Source organism: Lathamus discolor, chromosome 2 (assembly GCF_037157495.1).
Source record: "Lathamus discolor isolate bLatDis1 chromosome 2, bLatDis1.hap1, whole genome shotgun sequence".
NCBI lineage: Eukaryota > Metazoa > Chordata > Aves > Psittaciformes > Psittacidae > Lathamus > Lathamus discolor.
In genome coordinates, this window is record NC_088885.1 from 122316939 (window position 1) to 122344555 (window position 27617).

At 40.5% G+C, this 27617-nt stretch overlaps 1 protein-coding gene across 7 annotated transcripts in view; it reads left to right on the plus strand.

Annotated features, from left to right (window-relative positions):
- CHD7 (chromodomain helicase DNA binding protein 7) overlaps positions 1-27617 on the plus strand; it is a 131784-nt gene that overhangs the window by 38542 nt on the left and 65625 nt on the right. For 6 of the 7 annotated variants that reach the window (XM_065668337.1, XM_065668336.1, XM_065668342.1 and 3 more), the window contains one exon: positions 3909-5766. In XM_065668337.1, the coding sequence (XP_065524409.1) occupies positions 4084-5766 (1683 nt within the window). In that variant the 5' untranslated portion in view covers positions 3909-4083. The remainder of the gene's footprint in view (positions 1-3908; positions 5767-27617) is intronic. The other variant, XM_065668338.1, reaches the window with a different exon arrangement.

The following is a 27617-nucleotide window of genomic DNA, read 5'->3' on the forward strand; positions in this document are numbered from 1 at the left end:
TTGTGCAGCAGGCAGTTTTGTTCCACTCATAAAAGTGAGAAGCTGCCCAAGGCTACTGAGTCCATATAGCTCTGAAATACTAAGTTGGGCAATGGTTAACTACTACATAAATTTGAGATCTAGCTTTTTAGGACTGGAATGTTTCAGACTGGAGTAAACATATAAGCTTTGTTTATTAAGACAACAGGGTTGTTAAGCAATTGACTATGTACTGGTAGTTGGAATCGTACTGTTGCTGCTTTGAACAGAAATAGGATATCTAGGCAGTCGCAAGGAAGTATATTCACTGACTCTTCAGTCTTGTAGATGGAATCTTTCATGTTCAGGAGCAGAAAAGTTATATGCTTTTATTGCAGAATCTGTATGGTTTCTGTAAGATGATTGAAAAACAAGTCTGCTTTCTCTTCATGCATTCACACTTGAAATCACACATTCAGCAATCTGCCTTTCTAAGGGTTCAGATACCCTCTCCTTTTTACCTGGAAAGTAGTCACTGCTTCATGAATGTCTGATGGTTTTAACTTACGTGATAGAAAAGAAAATTAACAACCTTGTATTTTTAAACTATTCAATAAAAAAAAAAACAAACCACAACAGACTTTTAGCTGAGTTTTTCATGGTCAGTCTTGCTGTTTGTGTTTGCTTTCATGAGGAAGTGAACAGTGGCACTTAGTGAGTATTTTAGCTAGAATTATTGGTCAGTGCAGGTCCTGCCTTTGTGGAGAGGCTTTTTGGGGGTGTTTGCTTTTGGGCTTTTTTTTCTTTTTGACCAGCCAGGATTTAAGCAGAGACAATACATTGCTTATAGTGAAAAAAGCAAAGAAGTGATTGCGACTTAAAGCGAGGCTGTAACTCTCATTAGTTGCTTAACTGTATAGAAGACATCTATCCTGTTAGTGTAGAAGGTTGAGAACCTATTAGGTAATTCCAGCATTGACTGTTTTCTTATTAAAATGTTGCTTAATTTATTTGGACCAGTCTGTAGCTGCTGCTGTCTTTCATTCTTCACTGTATGCTGTTAGACATATATTGCATCAGAGATGTGACTTTTAATTGGGGAAGTAGAAGATTGGTGAGAGCACTGTGACTGTAAAGGGCTGTGGTCATTAAATTGAAGGCTAAACTTAAATCTGGAGAACTAGTACTACAATTTTGAGGCATCTTAGTATGAACAGCTCAAACATGAAATAGTTTCACACTTCAGATAAAAATGCAGAACTAAAATCATACATAGCGGCAAACAGCTTTTTCACTGTAAGTTTAGGTGATGGGTTTGTTTGCATACAAACTACATCAGAAACTTGGAGGTTACTTTTCTTTTGAAAGAGCGTGTGCTCAGGAAGTCAGGTGAGTGCTAGGTTCCACAGCACATCTCCTTCATTGGAAGGGACAGTCCCTACCCCAAACTTGCAAATTGGGATGAAGTCAGCTGGGCAGAAATAAGGTGGGTTTAATTAAACAAACCCCTTACCGTATTTTAATTTGTTTCTCTGGTTATAGTAGCAGGTCCTAGCTACTGTTCCTGGTGTTACTGCTGATTGACTCTCGCCTGAATTTTACTGGAAGCCTGTCAGTTGAAAAACAGTAAACAAAGCAGTACTATTCAAATCTGTGCTTAATGCTTGCAGTTTTGTTCCTGGAGATGCTGTGTTAGCTTGTGTGTAGCAGGTCGCAAAGAGAATTCTTCTATGTAGATTTCTGGTACTTTTATGGCAAAGGTTGATTAATGCTTTGAGAGAGTAAAGCATGCTTGTCTTCAGAAACGGTTCTTTCAGTGGGCTTAATTTCCGTAATGAAATATGTGAAAATTCCTACCTGTTCATAATTCTGTTGCTGTAAATAGGTTAGCTGATGAGTGAGATCCTCTGCTTGGCTCAAGTGTGATGCTGCCCAGATTACATCAGTGGTTGAGAGGTAACAGTATCTACACTATGCTTTTCAGCATTTCCAAGCAAAGAGGCTGGTTAGATGGAGAGTTTCAGTACACACTGATGTCCAGCTTTGCAAGCTCCTGATGGCAGTGGGCCTCAGCAGGGGTACCAGTGGCAGAAGTCCTTGAGCAATCTTTAGTCACTGGGGGGATCTTCACCGCGACAGAGTGGTCTGCTCTGGAGCAGTCTTGATAATAAAAGTTTGTTTTGATGAAAGAGATTCCTTCCCAACCTTGTTGTTGAACTTACTTATGGTGTGGTTTAATATTACAGGTGGCTTCTGCTTAATGTAAAGACAATGAAATAAAAAGAAACAGGTATCAGGGATAGGAAGATCGCTCAGGAATTTACCCCCAAGTGGTTCAGAAACATGTTAATATCCCCCAGCTGAGCACTGAAGAGATTTAAGACCGTGGTTTTAAAGATGACACTCAAATGCTATTTTAAGAGGAGTGATAAATGCTTGTGCTTTTCCTCTTGCCCTCTGCTTCATGCTGTAGAAGGTCCTCTTGACAATGGCTACAAGAAGTGTAATAAATGTGCTGATATTTTCTTCCTAAAACTTGTCTGGGACAAATTGCCTTCGGTTAAAATAGTCTGGCCTGGCATTTTGCACCCAAAGTGACTGAAAGCATCTGTCCTCTGCAACAAAATGCAAGATATGAAAGTGCACACTTGTAAATCCTCTCTTTGGTCACCGATTAAAGAAAAATTGGTATCTGTAAGTACAGTTGCTACTAAACTGCAACAAAGATGGAAAACCAGTGTTTATTTGCTACATGGATGGGCTTCCTTGACTGTTGTCTTTAAAGTTTATTTTGAGATATAAGACAGAACATTTAAAATTCTGATCCTAAGAAGAAAAGAGAGCATTGAACTAGTTCTGTTCATAACAAGCAGGTCCAGATAAAAATTTTCCAGTTGTTATGGGGAAAGGATGGGGGACACATTTCAGAACATGTGGATTTTTTCTGGGGAAAACCCAAACAGGAACTTTTTTGAATCTACTCTGTTACTGTATGTTACTTTTTCCTTTTTTCCCCGAGCCCAAGTGTGAACCTTGTTAGGTTAGCATTTTATCATTTAAGTTCTTTCACCTTTACTAATTCTCCTTCAAAGTTATAATTCTGGACAGAATAAAACTTCAGTGATGTCCTCATAAGTGCTGTAGTTGCAGTCAGCGTGATTGCTTGAAGATGAATAATAGGCTCCAGTGATAGTGTTCCCTGTTATCATCATAAGAGAAATTAGGGTATAGATTGAGAAATCTTCCCCCATCACAGAGTGAAGCTTTTGAATTTAGTTTACTTACACAAACTGAGCATATAGTTTTACTGAAATGAGAAGAAGCAGCATCTTTTTCGGTTTACAGCTTCATTGAACTGAGATAAACTGTGTGTTTAAAAAAGGAATAATATTTCCTAAATGCTAAGTCTCGGAGTTTGGTGTGTTTTAAAGGGTCATTTGTGTGCATTTGAAAAATCTGTTGTCCGGATAACTAACTTCAGTCCGTCATAGGACTGGGTGCTTCTGCTTGCTCATCTGATTACGCAGCTCAGGGGAATAAGGTTAAGGACATGCTGTTGGTAACTGGAGCGTTTTCAGGGCTTTAGTTCAGCAGATGGGCTGCTTGGCTATATTCATACATCTGCCTACCTGCTGTGGCAGCTGCTGCTGCTGCATGTTGTGTTCTTTTGTTCTGTTCTACCCAAGAAAGGAGCACTAGGAAGTGTAGTGAATGGATTAATTTAAGGTTAAGGTTAGTGTTTTGCTTGCTTCCTAACTCTATCACAATAAAGCTTCTGATAAAGCTAATGAATCCTTCGTAAAGTGAAATAGATTTTTAAGATGTATTTCAGGGGCTGAAACTAGCTAGCATTTTCTAAAAAAACAGCCAAGTATGGGTTTTATATATTGCCTGATGTTATTTATTTCAATATCTTCCTCTCTTTCTCTCCCTTCCCCCGCTTTTTCTAGGAGCAGGAACCAGACTTTGCCTGACACTGCGTGGTCCAAAAGAATTAAGGAAATATGGAATGACATGAAGGAGATTAGTTGAGGATTAAAGGCTTTGAGGACAAAACACCTCGCCGAGGTGAAGCACAGACTAGCATTCTAGTTGTAGCTCCGAGGAGCTGTGTGCTGAAAAAAGATGGCAGATCCAGGAATGATGAGTCTGTTTGGAGAAGATGGGAATATTTTCAGTGAAGGGTTGGAAGGTCTTGGAGAATGTGGGTATCCTGAAAATACAGTGAATCCTATGGGGCAGCAAATGCCCATGGATCAAGGATTTCCCTCTTTACAGTCATCTCTTCATCATCCCCCTGCAAATCAAAATCAAGCCAAGTTGACCCATTTCGATCACTATAATCAATACGAACAGCAGAAAATGCACCTGATGGATCAGCCGAACAGGATGATAAGCAATGCCCCTGGGAATGGTATAGCATCTCCTCATTCGCAGTATCACAACCCTCCAGTTCCTCAGGTTTCTCACGGCAGTGGTGCTGGTGGTCAGATGGGAGTCTATCCCAGCATGCAGAATGAAAGACACGGGCAACCCTTTGTAGACAGTGGCTCCATGTGGGGCCCACGGGCAGTTCAAGTGCCAGACCAGATACGAGCACCATACCAGCAGCAACAGCAGCAGCAACCACAACCGACACAGCCACCGCAGGCACCCTCCGGCCCCCCTGGGCAGGGCCATCCTCAGCACATGCAGCAGATGGGAAACTACATGGCTCGTGGTGATTTTTCAATGCAGCAGCATGGGCAGCAGCAACAGCAGAGGATGAACCAGTTTTCTCAAGGCCAAGAAGGCCTCAATCAGGGAAACCCTTTCATTGCCACCTCAGGACCTGGCCACTTGTCTCATGTGCCCCAGCAGAATCCCAGTATGGCACCTTCTTTGCGACACTCAGTCCAGCAATTTCACCACCATCCCCCCGCTGCTCTCCATGGAGAATCGGTAGCCCACAATCCCAGATTCTCCCCTAATCCTCCCCAGCAGGGTGCTGTTAGGCCGCAAACACTTAATTTTAGTTCTCGGAGCCAGACGGTACCCTCACCTACTATAAACAACTCAGGGCAGTATTCTCGATATCCTTACAGTAACCTTAATCAGGGATTAGTTAATAATACAGGGATGAATCAGAATTTAGGCCTTACAAATAACACTCCAATGAATCAGTCTGTACCAAGATACCCAAATGCTGTCGGATTTCCATCAAACAGTGGTCAAGGACTAATGCACCAGCAGCCCATCCACCCTAGTGGCTCACTTAACCAAATGAACACACAAACTATGCACCCTTCACAGCCTCAGGGAACTTATGCCTCTCCACCTCCCATGTCACCTATGAAAGCAATGAGTAATCCAGCAGGTACACCTCCTCCACAGGTTAGACCTGGTAGTGCTGGAATACCAATGGAAGTTGGCAGTTATCCAAATATACCCCATCCTCAGCCGTCACACCAGCCCCCTGGTGCCATGGGAATTGGACAAAGGAATATGGGCCCCCGAAACATGCAACAGAATCGTCCGTTTATGGGTATGTCTTCAACACCACGGGAGATGGGTGGGCACATGAGACCAAATGGTTGTCCAGGTGTTGGCCTTGCAGATCCACAAGCAATACAAGAGCGACTAATATCTGGCCAGCAGCTCCCTAGTCAACAGCAGTCTTTTCAACAGCAAATGCCAACCTGTCCTCCCATGCAGCCTCATCCAGGGATGCATCATCAGTCTTCACCACCCCCACATCCTCATCATCAGCCTTGGGCACAGCTTCACCAGTCACCACAAAACACACCACAAAAAGTGCCTGTCCTTCAGGTAAGCTACTTCCAGTGAGTAGAAAATGTTTTATATTACTGTAAATGCATTTCAGGATGCTCTTGTTTGACTCCCCTGTTTGTTGCTGGTTATGTGGCTTGCTTGGTGCACAGAAGCTGAAGGTAAAATGAAGTTCAGGTAGCTTGCTGATGTTCTTACAGTAATTTTTGCAGGATAACATTATGGAGAGGCCAAAATGTGATACAGCAACAAGACAAGCTGAATAGCTGGGGTTTTTTTCGTGCTGGTTCCTTTGAGGGGAAAATGGAAAGCATGTGTGAGAATTGTCATTTAAACTACTAATTTTTGTATTTGCAAGTTGGAGAAAGAAGTGTGTGTTATAATGTGTTTGTTTTGGCCGAGCTGAGGGTTTTCTTTAAATCCTAAGGGAATGTTTTGTGGTTTTAAGTTAGAGCTGAGATATTAACATGTGAAAAAATTTCAGCACTAAGTAATGCAACTGAGAAGTGATGGGGCAACAGTTTATGCAAGGAGAAGACAGCAGATGTGAATCATGGTCTGAAATCAGATCTTGAGGCTTAAATGAAATCTCAAATAGGATAGAAGTTTTATTTTCCTGAGTCTCTGGTCTTCTGGGTTATGAGGAAAACATATTGCTTCCACATCATTTTTCAATTAAAAGCTAAAAGTGGTAAAACATTTTGATCCTCTCCAGCTTAGCAGGTTTGACTGCATGCTAGCATGTTAAGCTTCAGCTGAGAAAGTGTCTTCTGGGATCTTCACATTTGCCATTGCTTGTCTCTGGCTCTATTAGTCATCATTCAGAGGTTTTGGTACTGAATGAATAGGTGGTCAAGATATCAGAGGTTTAAGTTTATATTTTTTTTAACCCAGTCGGTAATTAATGCCAAGTAGCTTTGCCCATAAATATTTGGAGACAATTGTTGGAATGCAGTCATAATGATACGATGCTACAATAAGCTTAATAAATCATAAAAACAGCTGTCCCAGGCAGCGTCCCAGGCCTGTGCGGGAAGCAGCTGCTCGGCAGTCCCCTCCACTGCTGCCTGCCGGCTGCTCCTGTTAGCCGCGCCGCACAGCGTGAGCTGGCTCTGGGAATCAGATGGATGTGCTGCAGAAAGGCAGCTGACAGGGAGTGCTACATGGAGCAGCTCAGCAGCTGGGAGAGGCTTCCACATTCCCCCTGGAAAACAGGAGGGGGGAGTGCTGGAGGTGCCATAGGGTTGGGAAGCTCTGGGGAAGGGAGGTCAGGGACCGAGCTGGGCAAGGGGAAGGACACTGTCTTCCTGTGAGGGAGGAGGAAGCTCTGCTCTTGACGGGGCAAAGACTGTCTTTCTCTCCCCTGCCCCCTCACAACTGGTGTGAAATTTTATACCTGTGTTGGCCCTTCTTCTCCCCCCAACTCCAGCACAGGCTTTGTTTGGAGAACCTGAATTACAGTTCTCGCATGCATGTGGAGTTGTGTGTTCCTCCTTGAGAGAGCAGTCCTTGACAATGCCTCTTGTGTTACCAGCTGTGTGGGTAAGCAGGATGAGAAAAGGAGCAAACTCAAAACTACACAAAAAAGAAAACAAAAAAAAACCCAGGAGGATGAGTAGGTATTTGGAAAGGGGGTGTTGTCAGCATGGAGAGATCAGTACAGGAAGACTGAGGTTCAGAAAATGTAGTACAAGATGTTGTTTTTACCCTGAAACACATCTAGCAGGAAAAGCTTGAAGGAAAATTGTAGAAATGGTAACATAAGACCTCTAAAATGGTGTCAGTGAGATCTTACACAACCAGTGATGGGGGGCTGTGTGGAAAGAGAAGACTTGGGATTGACTGTGCCCTAAAGCTGTGCTGTTCTTCACTGGCATTAATTCCTTGTTTTCATTTGACCATCCAGTAAACCTGTTTTTTGGCAGCAAGAGGTGATTTGGGAGGAGAAGGTTTCCTTGTAGAATGGACAGGCTTGTTAAACGTTCTTGGGACATTTCCCTTTAATCAGTGAAGAAGTAAAACATAGGCAGCTCAACCCTTAAATGAGCTGTGCAACCTATTCCAAAGTTCTGAACTGCAGATGGATAGCTTGAACAAAGGCAAGTGCTGAAACTAAATAATTAGAGGAAAACCACATGATAACTCAAGTTATTTGATTAAAATCAGTAATTCAAACAGTTGTAGCTAGCCAAGTAATGTCTCTGTTAGCCTACCTCAGTTAAGGTTTTATTTGGTAAAAGTTATTGTTAACATACCTTCCCATTAAGTAATTAGCTTGAGACCTGACTGTAGCAATGAAAGCCTTGACAGGCAGGCATTTCCCCCTTGAACACTGTTTGGATGAAATAAATATTGTTCAAGTCAATGAAAACTCAACTCCTCCCCAGCCCCTGGGGAAAATGCAGATGTGCGGAACCCTTGCACTTCAGGCGGAATACAGAATTTGCAGCTCTCCTGTCTGCGTCGTGGTTTTCCCTTCATGTCAGTTGGCAGAAAACTGTTCACTGAAGAACAGTTATTTAAATGACTGGTTAGTTTTTATTTGTGTAAAATGTATCAACAAAATGAATATAGTAAAATGGAAATCACTCTGTACTTTTAAATCAACAGAAGCCATCTTAGCAATTATTTTTTGGTGATTTGAAGCTAGCCTTATCATGGGAAGGCTGTAATACTTGTGGTTAACCAAATTACTGTTTTGTTTTTAGATATGTTGGAAGGAAAGCGAAGTTCTTTTGCTTTTAACTTGAAAGAAATTGCCATGTCAGTTCTATGCCTTGTTGTTTCTTTTTTTGTGTGCAAAACTGCAAATTATTTTGGCTTGGAGACAGAGCTGGTGATTGACAATTCAGCTTGTTTAGGTTAATAGCTGAAAACTAGACATGGTTATTAGGACCTCCTTAGCAGTGAAGTGCTGGCTTCAGTGCAGTTTGATAGATGTCATAAGAACCACTGTAGCACTGGGGCAGTGTGCTTGGTATTTGAGGCTGCCTCTTGAAACATTCTTCAGCAAAAGCTTCTGGAAGAGCTTCATGGCCATAGGGTGGGAAGGTGGGTTCTGCTGTAGCCGGGTAATTGGCCACAGGCAAGGAGTAGCTTGCTTGTTTTCACAGTGGAGGCATCTGTGTTGGGCTTGTGCTCTCCAAAATACTCATAAATGATCTGGAGAAGCGTGAAAAATCAGATGGCAAAGTTTGTGCTGCTGTTAACACACTCAAAGCGGAATTGCAAGAGCCTGATGGTAATGAAACTAAATAATGGGAAATAAAACAGGAATGTCAATCACTTGGTCGTAAGCTGTGTAAGTTGAGATAGGGCCGGGAAGATTTAGGTTGGATATGAGGAAATTTTTTTTCACTGAAAGTGTTGTCAAGCACAGGAACAGGCTGCCCAGGGAAGTGATGGATTCCCCATCCCTGGAAGTGTTTAGAAGATGTGTAGATGTGGTGCCTAAGGACATGGTTTAATGTTGGCCTTGGTGGTGTTACTTTAACGGTCAGACTCGATCTTGAGGGTCTTTTCCAACGTAAAAAAGTCTATGATCCTATGTTGCTACATGTATGTGTGGTATGTCAGTGTGGCAAGTGCTGTGCAGCTCTGGGTCCCTTCCTCAGGCCTCAGAAAATACAGCAGCACTTGAAAAAGCACCGAAGTGGGTGATTTTGGGGGCAAGGCTACAAGAAAGATGGTGAGAGCCTCTAGAATTGGGAGTGATATGGGTGCATGAAGAAGTTGAATGTGGTTGCCGCCTATTTTGTCTCCTTTAATTCTTTTCAGGTAGTCAGCACATTACCAGGCGGTGAGCTCAGAACCGCACAGTAAGATGCTGATGGCTGAGATGTTGTGCAGAAAAATGCATCATCATTTGATAAACATGAAAGCACCACATTTGGCTCATCAGATCTGTGCTATAATGAAGTGGCTGAGGATTTGCTACTGGGTGCACCTACTACGTGCATGTCCCATTCTTGTACCTTTCCACAGTCTTCTTTCAGGGAGGGGATATCAGGTTAGACAGGCCTCCGGGGGGTCTAACGCTTTGCTGTTGCTCTTATCTATCATTATTTTCAGAGAGCCGTGTTAGTGACAGAGCAAGCGTAGTTTTCCCTTCCAAAAATAGGCTATCCTGGGTGTGTTGTTATACATAACTTCTGATTTACCCACAGCTACTGTGTGGGCTGAAGTTTCGAGTCCTGTTCAGTAATCATGTTCCACAAATGCCATCTACATTATTTATAGTCAAACGTAGGAATACTTAAATGACAAACAGTTATGGTACAACCTCCGTGCGTGACTAAATGGTGATGGCCACCAACAGTGTTGAAGGATGCTGGGTTACAGTGTCCAGCTTCTTGTGGAGAAGGAATTCGTTTTGTGTGTATTACTGGTTCACTGCCAGGTTTACTCTGCTGGCCTTACTCTGTGGGCATGTGACTTTGCTTTAAATCATAACTCATAGCCGTGTTTGGTATGAGCACATTCCTTTGAAATTTCCTGCCCTTCCTCCCTCACAGGGGAAGAGGCAGGGAAAGTCCTGCTGAGTCACCAGCTGGGTCACCCCTGTCACAGGCTCTTCCTGTGCTTTCAAACCCTGCCTTGCTGCCTCAGTTTAATTTATGGTTCGATATACCTGAGTGGAGAGGGATATTAATGAAAACTACTATCAGCTTGAAGTGGTTTGATACAATATTCTAACCTGGCAGAGAGTCCAGGTTAAGTCAGTTACTGCTGGCACACTAAAGTGAAATTGACTGTTCTTAGTATTTAATTGTATAAATGCCTAAGAGTAGTAGGAAGAGACTGACTCCTTACTTATTTTCTTACTGTCTTTGCATAACCAATTACCCTTCAGTGTGTGTCCTATAATTTTATTTGGTAAGAAATTATATTATTTCAGGTGATTAGGATTTTCCCCATAAATTATTATTTATAAGCAGTGCCCCACAGCTCCAGAGAGAACTGTTAGCTGTTTCATCCCTTGAGTGTTCAGCTTTTTGAGTATATTCCTGTCAATCAGTAGAACAACTCAAAAACAAAACCAAAACACACAAAACCACCAGCCAACCAAACAAAACAACTTTTAAACACTATTAGGTTCTTTTTGTTTTGATAGACTATTTCGTGTTGCTGCTAGCTGGTCTTTTGGGGTACCATATGTGCAAGTTCAGCAAAATCTCAGGGCTGCCCATAGAAATTCTGTTTTCCCTTTTCAAGTGTTCATAGGCCAGCAGACCGGTGTATGTTGGCAAGATTGTTGGAGGTGCCAGACTAAATGGACTGGAAAAAACACTAATGCTGAATCTTGATTGGTTTAAATTGTATATTATTTTTATACCTAGGTAAGCATATGTGTCTGTGTTTATGTAAATTCTGTACTAAAAAAACTAGACCAAATTAGAAATTATGGAGAATGATGAAAGAAAAGCTGAGAAGAAAATCCACAGTATTAATCTAAAAGTAAAAGCTGATAATAGTAATTTTTTCTTAAAGGTTTACAGGCTTCTGTTGTTTTTTGTTGAGGCTCTGAAGAACTTGTGTATGTGAGCTATGTATGCAGTGGGTTAATGTTTTGAAGAAGACCATTGAAGCTACCTTTGGTTCAGAGTATTGGAGTTATTTCACCTCTGTGGAATAGGCTAGTCTGTTATGCTTGTAAGGTAATCCATCTGTGAGCTAATTCACATGCAGGTCTCAAAGGATATAATTATGAATATGAAATACTTTGTCTAACAAAGTTTGTGTTCTGAATTTCTTCACATATAGTCCAGTCTAACAGTTTAATATTAAAATATCTAAAGGCTTATTTCTTCCTCACCCTTTGGAAGGCTGTATGTGCTTTTGTAAATAAGGGGTTGCCGTGATCCTGCAGTGCAAAGGCCTTTGGGCCAGAGACTTGTTTTGAGGTGGTTTTGCTATGGATTATTTGGACTTTATTACTTTCGAGGAGGTACAAGCAACTTCCAAGAATGCTTCTTCCCTCAGGTGCCATGATTTGGCTGTGATGAAAATGTGCCATTAAGTTCTCTCCTGGAGTTTTGGGTAATCCCAGTTTGCAGCACTAGCATAAAAAGACAAGTCTGCATCAGCATACTGATTTTGTAGGCTTAAGAGTCACGACACTTATTCTTCAGCATATTTTGAAAGTTTCTATGATTTGTTGGTGACCTGGATGTGTTTTTTCTTGAAATCATCAGTATTATCTGAGGAATCACCTAACTAGAAATACGTCTAACTTTACGCTACTGTTCAGTTACTTAGTACAGTGTTCTTATCTGCTGATGGTGAGTTCCAGTGGGATTTGGCAATCATCTTATCTTCCCATGACTGAACACATTCTCCTATTTTATATTTATTTGGACAAATTTGAATCTGTTGTTTCAGAGCAGCTTTTTTTTTTTCATGACTGAAAGCTGATAGGCTAATACAAATTCTTATGTCTGTATCATCAGCAGCCTGCGTAATTACAAGGGTGGAAAATTGGGGCAAATGAAAGGAGAAACGCTTGATTATTTTTTCTACATTTATTTTCTATTTCTTTAACTACATCAACAGTCTTAATAAGGAACAAGTTCCAGGCAAAGTAATGATTTCCTGCCTTTTTATTACGGATCCTTCTCCTTGTCTTCTGTCCTGCTCTTACATGTGGAATTTGAGGAATCCATTTGGTTTAAACTAATCTGCTTTTGCTTATATCTTGAATGCAAGTGTCACAAACTTGTGTAAGTGTCCTTTCTTGTTTCCTCCCTGGAGAGTAAATGTCTCAGTTCCCACTATGATGGGACACCATCTCTTCAAAGTTTGATTTTTTAACTGTTGTCTGTAGAGGTTTTCTCCCTCATTTCAGTAACCCACTGCTTTTCACTCCTGAATTTTTAGATTTGAGTTATAATGAAAGAGCTGATGACAAAACAGTTTTGAAACTAAAATGCTGGCATGGTAGTTTGAAAAAGGGATGGTCTCACCTGAACAGCTTATCAGAACAGGTGGCGTACACCTCCTGTTCCCTTATTGTCTTTGAGAGCTTTCCTTTCTAGGTATCATTGTTCTTCTAATTGGATAGAGATTTACATTATACAAATGGTAATGCAGTCTGGATTTTGGGAACAAATTGCTGTTCTGTTTTTTTTCTTTAGAGATGTCATCTATAAATATTTGGTACCTTCTTTTGTCCACAGAGTTGTCAAATTTGGTAGCTAAGGAGCAAGATTAACACCCTTGAATTTTCATGGTGATTAAAGCACCTGTCTGTATAGATCTTCCTTTGTTTGCAGGTGTGGTTTAAAGATGGCGAAGCTGCTTCTTGGGAGCTGGCAGGAGCAGAGTGGAAAGTGTGGACAGGAAGCAGCGATGAGGGAGGGGGCAGTGAAAGGTTGAGCTGAGCAGATGGAGTAGTACTGAGCAGTTGGAACAAGAGGAAATGGCCAGTGTCTGGGTTAAAATGGGGACAGAGAAGTTTAGGGAGTCACCCCACCTCTCCTGCACCAGCTGCTTGAGTCACCTCCGCTTAAGCCCTTGCCAGAAGTAGCCATTTGGCGCAGTGGTGCCTGTTCCTGCTCTGCATGCTGCGTCAGGGTGCACCTTTGAGTCACCGTGCTGTGGGTAGACAGTCCACTGACAGCTTCCCAGCATCGCTGTGTGAACTCAGTAACTCTCAATTTCTAATCTGCTTAAATAAAAATAATCCATGCAAATGAAGGTGACTGAGGTCTGGGATGCAGAACCTGAGCTCTGTCCTTGCATCAGCATGCCCTGTCATTTGGTGAACTGGCTTACTTGGCCAACTCACTTCTGGCCAGGTCACACATCTTTTCACTGTGCAACCACAATATTACCCAGGATGGTGATGTGGGAGTGGGAATGCTTGATGAGAGAAAATGGGGACTGCCTCTTCTCTGGCAGTGAGCTTTCAGGCCCTTTAATACCCTCATGTAGCTCAAGGTTCTATAGCACAGCCCTTGAGTCCTCCTTCAAACACTGAGAAATTAAGACTTCGTTAGAAGTCAGAGCTTAGTCTTGTTTCATTGAGTTAGTGACAAACTGGTCGCATTCCAACTTATCCCCGAATTTTTTCTTAGCTCACCTTTTGATCCTTTTTTCACACAAATACAAATGAATGATTTGGTTTCAGATGTGTGTGTGGATGTGTAGAAATAAAAGACTAACTTCTTAGTCTTCTTTATGAAGAGACAGAACTGAGAGACAGGATGGCTTAGTGATGCGAATGTGGGTTTGATCTATAAACTCTGGAATTTGCATTCTTTCTGATTTTACTGACCTTGATATGTATCCTGTTTAGTTAGAATTTTCTCAGTTACTGGACAAGGTTGGTAATAGTGTTGCCTCTGTTTATGAAGAGGAACATGTAGAAGATGGGCATAATATTTGTAATTTGTTCAAAATCCAAATTGATAAACCTCCAGATTTCAGTTCTTAAGTGGAGATCTGTTACTCTTAAACATGCCACCTCTCTGGCTCTCCTCATCACTCCTTCCAGTATTGCTCTTAAGAGCCCAGCTCAAGAAGGTGAAGATGACTAGTCCAACAGTTCAAAGCAGAAATCCCATTTCTTTGTGTAGGAACTTGGTAATTGTGGAGTCTAGCCCGAGAGTCATGCAGTTACACAAGATGTTCAAGAAAACAAGTGGATCTCTCTCTGATGTTCCACTGTTTGATTTGGGAGGAATCTTTGTTTGTTTGCTTCTGTTGTTCCATCACCTGTGCACCCCTGAATCTGTACTAAGGACCTGGATGCAACTCCCTCCTGTACTCCTCCTCAGTGGTTTTATTGTACTAGCCAAGCTTAGGAGACAGCAGGTGAATGTATTACGCTAAACAAGCACAAAACCTAAGAACTTCTGGTAGTTGGCTCAGACTGCATAGGTTGCTGCTGTGTAAATTAAATGTCAAGAAATCTGAACTTCTGGAGCTTGGTAGGTTTCTGTGGAATACTGATCTTTTATTTTTGGAAAAATTGCAAATATTTGTCTTCAGGAGTGCAACACTTACTCTTCAGTATACAGCACCAAATGTATGTGTGCTATATTGACATAACATGTTGAAGGGAGTGCCAAACTCTTCTGTTTCATCTTTCACTTTCCCATATTTTGTTAAATGTAAACTCTTGTTATTTCAATCAGGATGGAAATTTTCCTATGTAAGGCAAGAGTTCCTGATGGGAATATATACCCACCTACAGCAGACTTTCTTCTTAAAACAGACTGAATAATCAGTTGAATCGGAAAAACATCAGTCAATTTTAATTGCACTAATTAAATTGTGTTTTATTATGTCTCTGTAATGCCCACAACCAAAAGAACATTATGACAACAGTAACTGAGAAGTTAATACTTCTACAGATATTTGGATTTAGTGTTCCTGTAAGAAAAGAGAGAGGACTCATAACAAGCTTCATAACAAACTTCCTACTATCTAGTAGTGAATATCAGCTGTTTTTTCCACTCTCTTTTTGCATCTCCTTTCTCTCCAGATGGCCCTCTGTCCACTTGCATTCTGGTACTTCATATCTTTTTTGGCCCTGCAAGACTCTGATAACTGTGATAATACTGTAATTTTCCTTACGTGTGAGTGCTGAATGATATGAAGTGCTTTATTTTATTTTTGGAAGAAATCTTTTTGTACCAGCCAGTTGTTTCTAAATATAGTGGGGGGCTTATAATATGCAGCACATGTTTGAATTTAAACCAGCAGCTTACCATAAAGAGTTGGCATCACAGTTTACTTGTACAACTGTATATGGAATATATAGCCATTAAAACTAGTCTGAAACTTTGGCCTTCATAGTTGTTATTTCTGTCTCACTTGGTTAGTGGAATATTGCAGATGTTTGCTGAAGCAAGCATTGTCTGTTGTGGACATAGGGATAAACACCTACAATACTGGAAGACTACATAATTCTAAGTCTTCCTGCTGTAGCCTCATTTTAAGTACTTCAGACAAACTTGTTGAAAACCAGGTAATTCTGTAAGTAAGGCATTGGACTGGGATTCAGGGAGCTTTTGCTGTCTGACACAGGCTGCTTGTTTTATGTTTGTATTGCTGTTGGGTGTGTTTGCAAGGTGCTGTGCAGCAGCAGGGAGTGGGGGACAGCAGAGCTGTTCCTGCAGTTCCCTGTTGCACTGCACAGCAGCACTGAAAATGTAACTTGGAAACTGCTACTGGCAAGGAGGGGTAAGTTACAAAGGCTCGCTTTAGACGCAGCTGTCTGGTTATAATATAATACCACAATATAAACCAAAATTTAGACCTGATACTGCTGTAGACACATGTGATTTAAGGCCTCCGTATAGGAAGTTTTACATTTTACTACATATGGGTTATGTAAAGCACTGCTGGAGCTAGGATACTAAAGATATCTGCACTAAAGATAAGGTATTTAATGTTTCATAGAATAGTATTAATCAAATTGGTTGGAGAACTGCATTATGATTTAGAAGACATAATTAAGAGTCATCTCAATTGGTATTGTTAAATGAGGTGTTTGTCCACAGAAAAGGAAGTGTGGGGGTTTTGGTTGGGTGTTTATCTTTCTTTTTTCCCTCACCTCTAGTTCTGATGGCACTTTCGGATTAAATTGTTAGTTCAATTGCAGGAGGAGCTGGGAAAAGCCTACCTGTGACATGCCACAAGTAACGTATTCAAAGGCTTTTTCATTTGTTGCTGTGACTAAAAATCTAGAGTTCGAGAAGTATCTTGGGCTCTTTGACATAAATTGATCTTGGACAGCATATATAACATCAAAGGATTTTTAACAGGTCTGTAATTTTAAGCCCACTGTATCATGAAGTTAATACAATACTGCAGTGGAAAGGCCATTTGGAGAACTGCTGTCTTCCCACTGCAAGAGAAGAATAGAGTTGATTACTGACAGTCTCTTTCAGTTTAGTATCTCGTGTTTATCCATTAAGATTTCTTTGAGTTGGTGGTTTCAACCTGTGGTCTGTATACCTCTGAAGACCCCTGCAGACTGCTTTTGAGTGGCCTGGCAAAGGTAATTAAGGAGAGCAGGTTTATGTGCTAAGCAGTAACAATCATATGGGAAGTTTTTTAATTGAATTACACTAATGCTACTAGAGGTTTACAGGTTGAAAAATCGGAAAAAATTTGACAGAACAGAGTTCTATGTTGTAATGTAAATCTTACTCCAGATGGATCTACTCAGGCTGGTGTCTGAAATGACAGTGGTTGCACCTCAGTGTGAAGCAAAGTGTAGGGACCCCCTGTTCCAGCAAAGTGTATCGGGACCAGTACTGTTTATTATCTTCATCAGTGACATAGACACTGGGATTAAGTGCACCCTCAGCAAGCTTGCAGATGACACCAAGCCGAGTGGTGTGGTTGACACACCTGAGGGACAGGATGCCATCCAGACAGACTTGGACAAGCTCAAGAGGTGGGCCCATGTGAGCCTCTGGAGGTTTGCAAAAGGCAAGCTCCGGTACCCGGGTCAGGGCAAGCCCTGGTATCTGTACAGGCTGGGAGATGAAGGGTTAAGAGCAGCCCTTTGGAAAAGGACTTGGGGATACTCGTGTATGAAAAGCTGAACATGAGCCAGCAGTATGCACTCACAGCCCAGAAACCAACCATATGCTGGGCCGCATCAAAAGCAGCGTGACGAGCAGGTCGAAGGAGGTGATCCTGCCCCTCTACTCTGCTCTCATGAGACCCCACCTGGAGAACTGTGTCCAGCTCAGGGGCCCCCTAACACAGGAAAGACATGGGCCTGTTGGAGCAAGTCCAGAGGAGGGTCACAAAGGTGACCAGAGGCCTGGAGCACTTCTCCTGTGAGGAAAGGCTGAGGGAGTTGGGCCTTGTGCAGGCTGGATAAGAGAAGGCTCCCAGGAGATCATATTGCAGCCTTCCAGCACCTTAAGGGGGCTTATAAGAATGATGGGGAGAAGCTTTTTGGCAGGGCCTGCTTGCAGTAGGACCAGGGGTAATGATTTTAAACTAAAGGTGGGTAGTTTCAGACTAGGTGCAGGGCAGAAGTTCTTTACAGTGAAGGTGGTGAAACACTGGCACAGGTTACCCAGAGAGGCAGTAGATGCTGAATCCTTGGGAACATTCAAGGCCAGGCTGGACAAGGCTATGAGCAACCTGATCTAGTTAAAGATGCCCCTGCTCACTGCAGGGGGTTGCATTAGATGACCTTTAAAGGTCTCTTGTAACTAAACCATTCCATGATCTCTTTGAGAGGAGCGAGTTCTGTGAGTTCTGTGTTGGCTGGTCAAGATTCTGTATCCTTGCCTCACTTACAAGTAATGGATTGTACAGTGGCGCCTTTTTTTGAAAGGATATGGAAGGAATATATACTAAAAATGTTACATTTGCCTTTGAATTTGAAGGCAACTGGGCAAAAGTGAGCCTTTCTGTGGAGCTGCCAATCTTGTAGTGGAAAGTGACAGCATGAAACCACAGTTACCTGAGTTGTTCAGCAGTTTGGTATTAGTAAGCCAGTTATAAAAAAGATGGGTTTACCCAGTGATACATACCCTCCATGTCTGTTGACTTCTTCCATCAGAAAACCTCTCAGTAATTTCAGCTGCTGGGAATACGCTGGCAGGGCAGGCAGACCCAATCCCTGTTTCCACTTCACAGGGTGGAAACATGCAGCCAGGTAACACACATGGGGTTACGTAGGCAGCCACAAACGTCCTCACTTTTCCTCCCGTGCTGCCATCAGCGGGCTTCTGCCACAGCAGCCCAGTGCTCTGAGGGAGCCTGGCCTTGACAAGAGTTAACACCTTGACAAGCTTGTTCCTCAGCTCCTGCATGCTGGTTCAAATGCCAGCTTGACTTCTGTGCATTTCTGTGTCTCAAAAAGGCAAAAAAAGCCTTTGGGGGTACTACTCTGTTCTGCTTTGTCTATATCCAAAATATAACCACCGCAGCTTCAGAAAGTAACTTTCTGCATGTAAAGGACTTTTAGTAGCTATATCTAATTAGATAATAAAAAATTTTTGTGCAGAACTCTGGGGACTAATATATAAAAGCAATATTAGCAGTGCACATGAAAATATCTACCTTCAGTCCTAGAAAATCACCAGTTTATTTCTTGCAAGTCATAAACATAGAATTACTTAAATTTTGATTAGCTTATTTTCCTTTTGACTCAGGAACATATTCTGTGAGTTACGGATGCCAAAGAGGTAGCTGCTTGTATCTGTAAGTAAAACAGAGAAAACCTTGCCAAGGGAGCACATATTATACAAGAAAACCTGGGCTGTAAGTAGCTGAAGTATGATCTGCAGGTTGTCTTGCTCTTTCAGTGATTAACTGTGTAAGTGTGATACACTTACTAGTAGGTATAAAAGCTAAAAAAACTCCTTCTGTTCTCTGTCTCTTCTTAGTGTCTCTGTACCAACTTACCCCAAAACAAAGCACCCCTGTAAATCACCTCATTGCCTCACTGGGTGGGTATGGGAGAAGGAGTTCACATTGGTAATTATCTGGTCTGGAGAATGTCAGAGCAGGCCAGGGACTTTTTGAGGGAAGAATTTGTTCCATCTTCATTTATCCTCATTGATTCAGATCTTGTGTGTTAGGGCTTTTGTGTATAGGAAGCTTCTTGAGGAAGAATAAGTTTTCCAAGACAACATTAGAAAGAAGTGAAATTCTCTCAGGAGCCTTCTGAGTTGCAGTATTCCTGTTGCAAGTTAAGACACACAGAACAATTGGATACCAGCATCTCCTGCACTAACCCAGTCCTTAAAAGTATATCACCAAACCTTAAATAATGTAACTGTGTAAATGAACAACCGATGACCAGTAATTTCATAAATAGTTTACTTCTACTTTTCTCAAATCTGTCATCTGAAGTACTTGGAAATAAAAATGACTTCGGTATTGTTCTGTGAAAATTGTCCAAACCAGGGAATAGAAAAGGTATTGCAAAAGGACTGTGGCATCTTTTCGGTTTTAAACAGCACTGTAGTACTTTCTATGTCATTCATTATATGACTGAAGACAGTTTCTAGTAAAAAATGTTATAAATACAAACACTTGAAATCACAGAAGTTTACCTTGGGGTATCTGAGTAGTCATGTTCATAGCTGTGATGATTTATGGATGAGAGCGAAGTAAGGCTTAATAAAAGAGGTAATACCTAATAATTTTTTTTTTTTCTAATGATACTGGCCAGTGTAATTATAAAAGCTTTTTGGGTAACCAGCCCCTTTTTTCAGGTTTGAAGGTAAAGCTTCTGTGACGAGAAGCTTACCTTGCCAGCCCTATCATTCTGCTTAGTAGAGATTTCCTTCCCATAGAAAATGAAGCATAAATAATTGTTCTATGCATATTTAACTGATTTCTGAAGTAATATGTTCCGTATTTGTCATACTCCAAATTACATTTGTTAAAATACGTTTATTTTTTTAATCTAAACAAGATTTCACTGTTGATTTTTACTGTCACCATGCATTAGGAGCAAAGGACTTGTAAAGATTGGCTGGGTCATTGAATTGAGCCTCCAGCTGTCACATGTAACCATCTTATGAACTACTTCTCATAACCTTATCAAACTTCAATTTAAAGAGTACTTGGCTCTTGCTTTCACTACTCCTTTTTTTAGTTGAAATCTTACCCAAATCAGATTACTCTGAATGCTGGAACAGACATCTGACTTTTCCATCCTAACTTTATTAGTCGCCAGTTTCATACCCAACTTGCTCTCGTGCCAATTTTACCCATCTTAATTCTGTTTCATGTACTAGGATCTGACAATGCTTTTATAAATAGCAATCTATCTAAAGTAAGTTAAATTCCCTTTAGACTTCTCCTTCAAGATAATCTGTACCTTTGTCTGAGGTCTAATGGTTGTTGATGATCAGAATTTTGTACACTATTATACTATGGAACAAATACTGCCCTGGCTTTGCTGGGAGCCATCTTGAGAGGCACTTCCAACGTTTTCTTTTCGTTGTACATCACACCAGTTGTTTGTAGACATTCTTTAAGTACAAACTAGTCTTCAGCTACAGGCTTACCTTGTTTTATGTAAACATAAATAAATACCAAAAATAATGGGTAATAACTTCAGACAAAAACGACAAGTACTGAAATATTTCAGGTTTGGAAATCTGTATGAAATACTAGTTAAATTTGTGAGGGCTTAATTCCTTTGACAGCATTTTGAAGTTGTAAGATGTCTATGAACTTCTGAACATCCCATTTAAAACTAGGATTCTGAGTAAGCACAAGCTGCTCTACTGCTGCCAGAGTTGCAGCAGTGTAATGCTTAAAGGACACCTACTTTGTGATAGCATGTAAAAACACTAATTCCTCTTACTCATCTGCAATCCTCTTCCCACAGCTTGAGCTCAGGGCTATAATGGAACCTATTAGAGAGAAAAGGTCTATGACTCAGCCATTGAGCCATGCAAACTCTTGGCTTCTTTAATTGGCACCATTAAATCTTTAGTAGTTTTTCTCTCATAAAATAAGTATCGTTGTTGTAAAATGCATCACTGCTGAGGATTTATTGTACCTTTTGCCCTCTGATTTCCATGACTTGATCAACATTAGGTATTTAAAGGCTGATTAATCAGAGAGACTTTTCTAGAATTAAAGCTTTTCCATAACTGTTTAGGAGTGTATCTAAACCAAAATGTAAGGAAAGCCATTGCACAAGTCATGTTTTCAGATTGTTGTCCTTTTCTATTTAGAGGCAGGAGAGGGAAAAGAAAATCCTAGCTTCCCAGTGTATTTCATTTTATCTTTGGAGAACATGTTTAATATGAGGACTGGGTATCTTCTACATGACAAGATGTAAAAAATTAATTATTGAGTATGTAACTAGGGAAGAAACTGCATGATTTAGGTGATGATTTATTTCTGTGGTAGGTTGGGTTTGGGTTTGCAGTTTATATATTTATATATAAATATATATATATATAGGAAAGGAGACGTGGAAACAGCTGTAGTTTGGGAAGAGGGACAGACATCAGCAGAGGAAATTTAAAGAACACAGAGTTAAATGTTCAGATACGTACATCTACATTTGTAAATACATGTATATGTAAGAAAAAAAAGTAGCATTTAGTTTTACTTTTGCTGTCTCCTCACATACTTAATCTGACACCTTAGAGCTTTTAAGCATCAGTGCCTCTGAAAGAGGGATGTGATGAGGACACTCAGAAAACTCTTATTGTTCATTATCATCTGCAGAATCTAACTTGTTTGTATCTACAGGTGGCAAGTCATCTTTGGTTATGTTTCTATGTACCTTGTCAGTTTGTCCTGGCATCAGCTGTAAGAGTTATTTCTCCTTAGTAGCTGGTGCAGTGCTGTGCTTTCAACTTTAAGTATCAAGAAACAACAATGTAAGTTATAGAAATTACTAAACTATGTAATTTAGTACACATTTTATATGATTGTGTTTACAGAATGATAGCAAGCTGCAAAGTGGAAGTTCAGAAAGATGTGAAATAGGACTGTTGCTGTATGTTTCTTGTGCCTATGAAATAGGATGTAATCTGTGTATGTAGGCATATTTTTTATTGTTCCCTTCTTCTACCTGCACAAGATCAACTGTGATAGAAACAGCTGTTTCATTTGGCTTTGTTACTTGAGGTATGGCCTGATAATTTATTTACTGTATATTATCCAGTAAACCCAATCTTGAATATCACTGAATCTCATGAAGCAGATTGACTCTTTTACAGACACTGTCTCTCTTCATATTTTGGTAAAGAATAAATAGCTAAATGAGCTATTTTTTTTTTTTTTGTGGTAATTTTGATCATAACACAGGAAAACATCAACAACCACTAATTCATTCATCTTCTAAAGTCTCCTACAATGCATATTCTCCATTGTACGTATGAGGAAACCATGACAGCAGGAGGAGTTGCCTTAGGCCAGAGTTACAGGTACAGGATTTGGGGCTTTTTAGCATGTGCTGCACAGAGCTGTATTGCCCTAATGCCAAAGCCAGCAGTTACCCAAGTAGGTACTCTCCTGCAGTTGCAGTTGCGCACCTCTCAACAAGTCCTTTGCTGGAAGTCCATGTTGGGAAGAAATTAATACGTAATTCAAAAGGGGGAAAAAAACAAACAAGACAAAAACAAACTAAACCCCTTCTGGAAAAAAAAATGAAAACACTGCAGTGAGGTGAGGCTGGTAGAAAAAAAAGACAAGAAATTATCTTGCCTGATGTTCACTGCTTCCATTACAGACCATCTCCTTGCAGTCATCCCTTTTCTGTACTGTTTTCAAGGTAACATGAGTCTTCTCTTCAGGGATAATATCTTAGTCAGACCTCATTTAATCTAGAAGTCTTAACCGTTCTATGTGCTAAATGAGGCAGCAATTCTGGAAGTAACTAGGGAGGAGTCAGCATGTATGTTAGAGATACTGTTGTAACAAGTTAAGTACTAGGAAGTAAAATTTGTTTCATAAGTGACACTAACAACATTTCTTCTTTGTTTTTGACTATTTGAATTACTTGAAAATTTAGATTGCCATTAAAAAAAAAAAGATGTTATAGTAATTTTTCTTAGGGTTATGGTAAACTGTAATTCTTTGTCCAAGCCAACATTGCATATTTACTATTTCTCTTGCAGTGTGACTCGCTTGGTCAATGTCTGAAGAAAGCTTTTAAATTTCTGCTGGACAAAACCAGATTAATGTTGGACAAAAATGTGTTAGAAAAGTCACTCCAATTTATTAGGGACAGCTAATAGAAATAAGTGGTAGTGGGATTTCAGAGTTCCTTTTTCTCTTGCAGTGTGGAGCTTCTTTGTGACTAAAGAAATGGCGTTTAGAATATCAAAATGTTAACTTTTAAATAATATTAAGTTGTGAATCTTCTAGTACTAAGTGTGCTCATCTGGGCTGTGAGACTGTAACAACAGCAAGGAAAACACTTTTGAGATTTGGAGTAAACAGTAAAGACAGGATGATATGTATATCATGATATCAGAAAACATCGACCAAACATGGCCTTTTGGGGAAAATTCTGAGAGGAGGTCCTTTTAATCAGAATAAGTCAGCAAACTTAAAAGATTAACATAATAATAGTCAAAGTTGGTTTAGACTGGTTTAGCTTTCATTCCCTTGGTGGTGCCTTATATATTTTACAGTACTAGAAGTTCATGGGATCAGTGACTTCTGTGTGATTTTTAAAATTTGTAGCCAAAAAAGGCTTGATTACAAGTTGTAGTTTAAAAAAAAAAAAAAAACAAAAGTTCCAACTTAAGTAATGAATCAAAAAGTTTTCATCTTTTGATTGTGGATACAGTGCAACTGCACATTGCAGAGAGAGGCGGGGGGATGGCAAGGCAAGAAAGAGTATTGTATTATTTGTCTAGTGGGGCCGGTTACAAGTCATAAAAATACTGGTGAACTAAAAGTTTGTCAGCTGCAAACTGAAACCAAAGTGCAATATCTGTGCTGGTAGTGCTTCTTTTAGTGCTTTAAGGTCATTTTTCTTCAATTGGTATACAAGATATCCTGGAATCCATGGAAGAATTCAGGATGTTTGATTATTTAATAGAAATACTTACAGATGGCATTGTGGGACTTCAGTGGGACCTCCTGTGTAGAGACAGGAATAAAAATTCAGAGTTTCAAGTCCTTTGTTGCATCTGTTGAAATCTTAAACCTCTAAGGCCCTTTTCTTGAGCTATTAGACCATGGTATATATTTATACCTTTGGGTAAAACTTGCTCTTTTTTATGAGGGCTTGCAGATAGAAGTGATAAAGTTCTTAGTACAAGTTCTCTATGAATTGCATCCTCTATTAAGCAGCCTCATGATCTGATGTTTAATGTCTGTCATTAACCAATTGATATATTTTTGATATGTACAGACTTCCTAAACATGCACGCTTAGCAAGTCTAGAATGTGATGGGGGAAACTTTTGAAACAAAAATGGTGAGCTCTTGTTTTCCTAGGTAAATAAGGAAGGGGTTAGGAAGGTGCTAAGGTCTTACCAAAAGTCTTCCTAATGTTTTGGAACAAACAGCATATGCGTATTACAGCGTATGTAATTGCCTAAAAATACGTTTGAAAGTATTTTGATGGTGTTCACTGTATCTTATTGGTTTTTGTATGTATGAAGTAGAGCCCTTCAGATACTGCCCTCATTCATTTCTACAAGAGGGCTTGGTGGGCAGTTGAATCTCCAGCCTGTTTCCTGAGAGCTGGCTTTCCACACAGGTGTGCTAGACCTGTTGAAAACCTTAGAAGAGGGGCGAGAGGCTGCCCCAGGGCAGGTGTGTGTAATGTGGAATATGGCTTACCATGAGAAGGCTGAAAGAACTGACTATGATTAGTGTCTTTCTAAGGCTTCCTGACACTGGTAGGGAGAGGCTGAAAGATAACCAAGCCCAGCAGAAAGGACCCGATGGTGCAGGTACGTAAGTGTGGCACACAGGCATGGGCATGAAGTGTATAAAGCTGAGTTTGAGGACTTTCGGGCACAGGCTTGATGTAAAAAATATATACACACATAGTGGTGCCAGGTAAATAGACTAGGGCAATACACACTTATATCCACACTGCTCCCATCTGTACTCATACCTGCTCCAAGTGTACTTCCCTACAGTCTTTATTGCAGTTTGGTCCTTTTGATTCATTGTTGAAAAGCATTTCATATTGTCCTTACAAGCAACAGACTAGGGTTCACAGGGTGTCCGTCAGATGGGTGGTATTTCTGAAGCTTGTATTCACTTGATCCTTAGGTGCTGCAGAGTGGGCAGGAGGAATAAAAAATTTCCTGGCCTGATGATCTTCAGTTTTATCTAGCAAAAAAAACCCCTAAAGCAAACATGCTGCTTTTCTCTGTTGTTGTTCTTTGTTCCTTAGGTTAAAATGCACTTTCTTTGATGTAAAACATGAGAAGATAAAGTGTACTTTATCTGAATTCAGATAAAGTGTATTTTATTAGAGATTTTTGCAAATCAAAAAAGAGATCACTTCTGAATTTACATACACACCTTATATTTTTATGTTCTTTAATGGTATGTGTCTCTTACATAAACATGTAAGATACAGGTATTTCTTACTACCTTTCACGTGTATTTTTTACATATATAGGCTGCTAAATAAGTTTTCTTGTTAACTCGTTTGGGGGCTAAAAGGGGTAGAGTTAAAAAGTACCAGAATAGAAACACTTTTCGCTGTTGCAGCATATAATGTTTTTGCTGTTACTGCTGCTTGCAGCAGCGAAAGCATACATGGAACTTCTTCAGTTGTCTGCAGTCAGAAGAAGCAGCATTTGCAACATGTATGCTGGTCTTTGATTTTCTCCTTAGTTATAAACCTGGTGCTGTTCACTCTGTGTCACTGTGATTTAGATTTGATAACGCTAGAGCAAAGTATTGATAGAAGTAGATGTGAGCTAATTAAAGTCCCTCTTAAAATGGTTGAGTGACTTCTGTAGAAAAACAAAATCTAGGGGATATATTATCACTTCAGTTACTGTGGGCAGGCTGTAAACGCTTAATACACCAAGTCAGTCACGACTGTTTTGTTGGGTTTTCTTTTTCTGGGTAGGGTACAGGGCGTTAAGTAGAAATCATAGTTGGTATCAGAGCATCATAACCTGTAGTTATGGCGGGCAGTGTGATGTAGGAAGGGGTTACCCTTCAGAGAGGATAGGTCTCTATTTATTTGAACACTTCCTCCTCTTCCCTCAGGACCTTGATTTCAAAGTGTGGCTGGTGAAATGTGCCCAAGAGGGGGAAGATGTTAATGCTTTAACCAGAGGAACTGCTTCACTTTCATGGTGGTGCTGAAGGGTTGTGGGGAATGTAGAGGCAAGCCCAAGAGCAACAGCTCACCCTGTATATATGCTAAAATGATAAGTTAGTCTTTATAATGCTTATGTATTTAATAATAGCAGTTTCAGTATTACTGCTGTGGTTGAATATGTGAAGGTGTTTCCTCCTTTATTCTCCCTTTCCGGGACAAGTTGAAGTATTGTACTAGGTCGTCTGGAAACTGTTTCATCCTGACACGTTCTTACTTTACTGTGTGACTTTCTTATCTTGCCTGGAGATGTGCAGCCACCACCTTGTTTTAGAGGGGTTGGAAGAGACCAGAGTGGTAAACCTTGGATATTCTATAATCCAAGGAATTCTCCAGTAAGCACTAGATTGTCTTGATAGCTGTGTTTGGGCATAACTTCACAAAGAAACTATCCAAATTTTAAATACAGGTTCTACTTGGCAGAAGGAAGGTGTTCAGAAAAAGATGTTAGTGGGCCACTTTAGAGTAAGACTCTTGCTGCTCTGCCTGTCATTTTCCCAGCTGTGGTATAGACTGCATAGCATAAATTCTGCAGAACTTCTGTGGTGAAACTCATGTTGGCATGTTTCTGGCATGTCTAGCGCTTGATAACTGAGCATACAGCTAAAGGAAGCCTCATTTCTGTGGTCAGGGAAGGCAAGCTTCAGCTAGACAAGCTGTCAACATGAGCAGTACGGCTTTTGCCAGTCTAATTGTCCCGCCCGTTGTGTCCCTACAGCCAGAGCTAGTTAAGACTTGCCAGAATGGTGAGTCTTCAACCAGTCTACATGGCGATGATGAAGGCTGGAGAGTCTGGCTACAGTTGCGTAATGTTTAGGACCTGCCCTGCTAGCATTAGGAGCAATCTTATGCTGCTAAGCCAGTATATATTGCAAAGTAATGCATAGCAAGAAAGCATTAATAAAATGTTTGTCTTGTGGACCATCACAGTTACATCAGCAGTTACAAACAATCCACGTGGTAGCTGTTGCAGTTTCTTAGTGGAAAGTTAATTTGCAGCATACATGCTTCATTATCATAGGGGTGGCAGTTGTGTGACCAACACTTAAATTCTGATCAATGGACAGCAACTAGAGAGCTCTCTTGCAGGACAAGTTAGTTGTTTTTCGAGCTGTGAACAA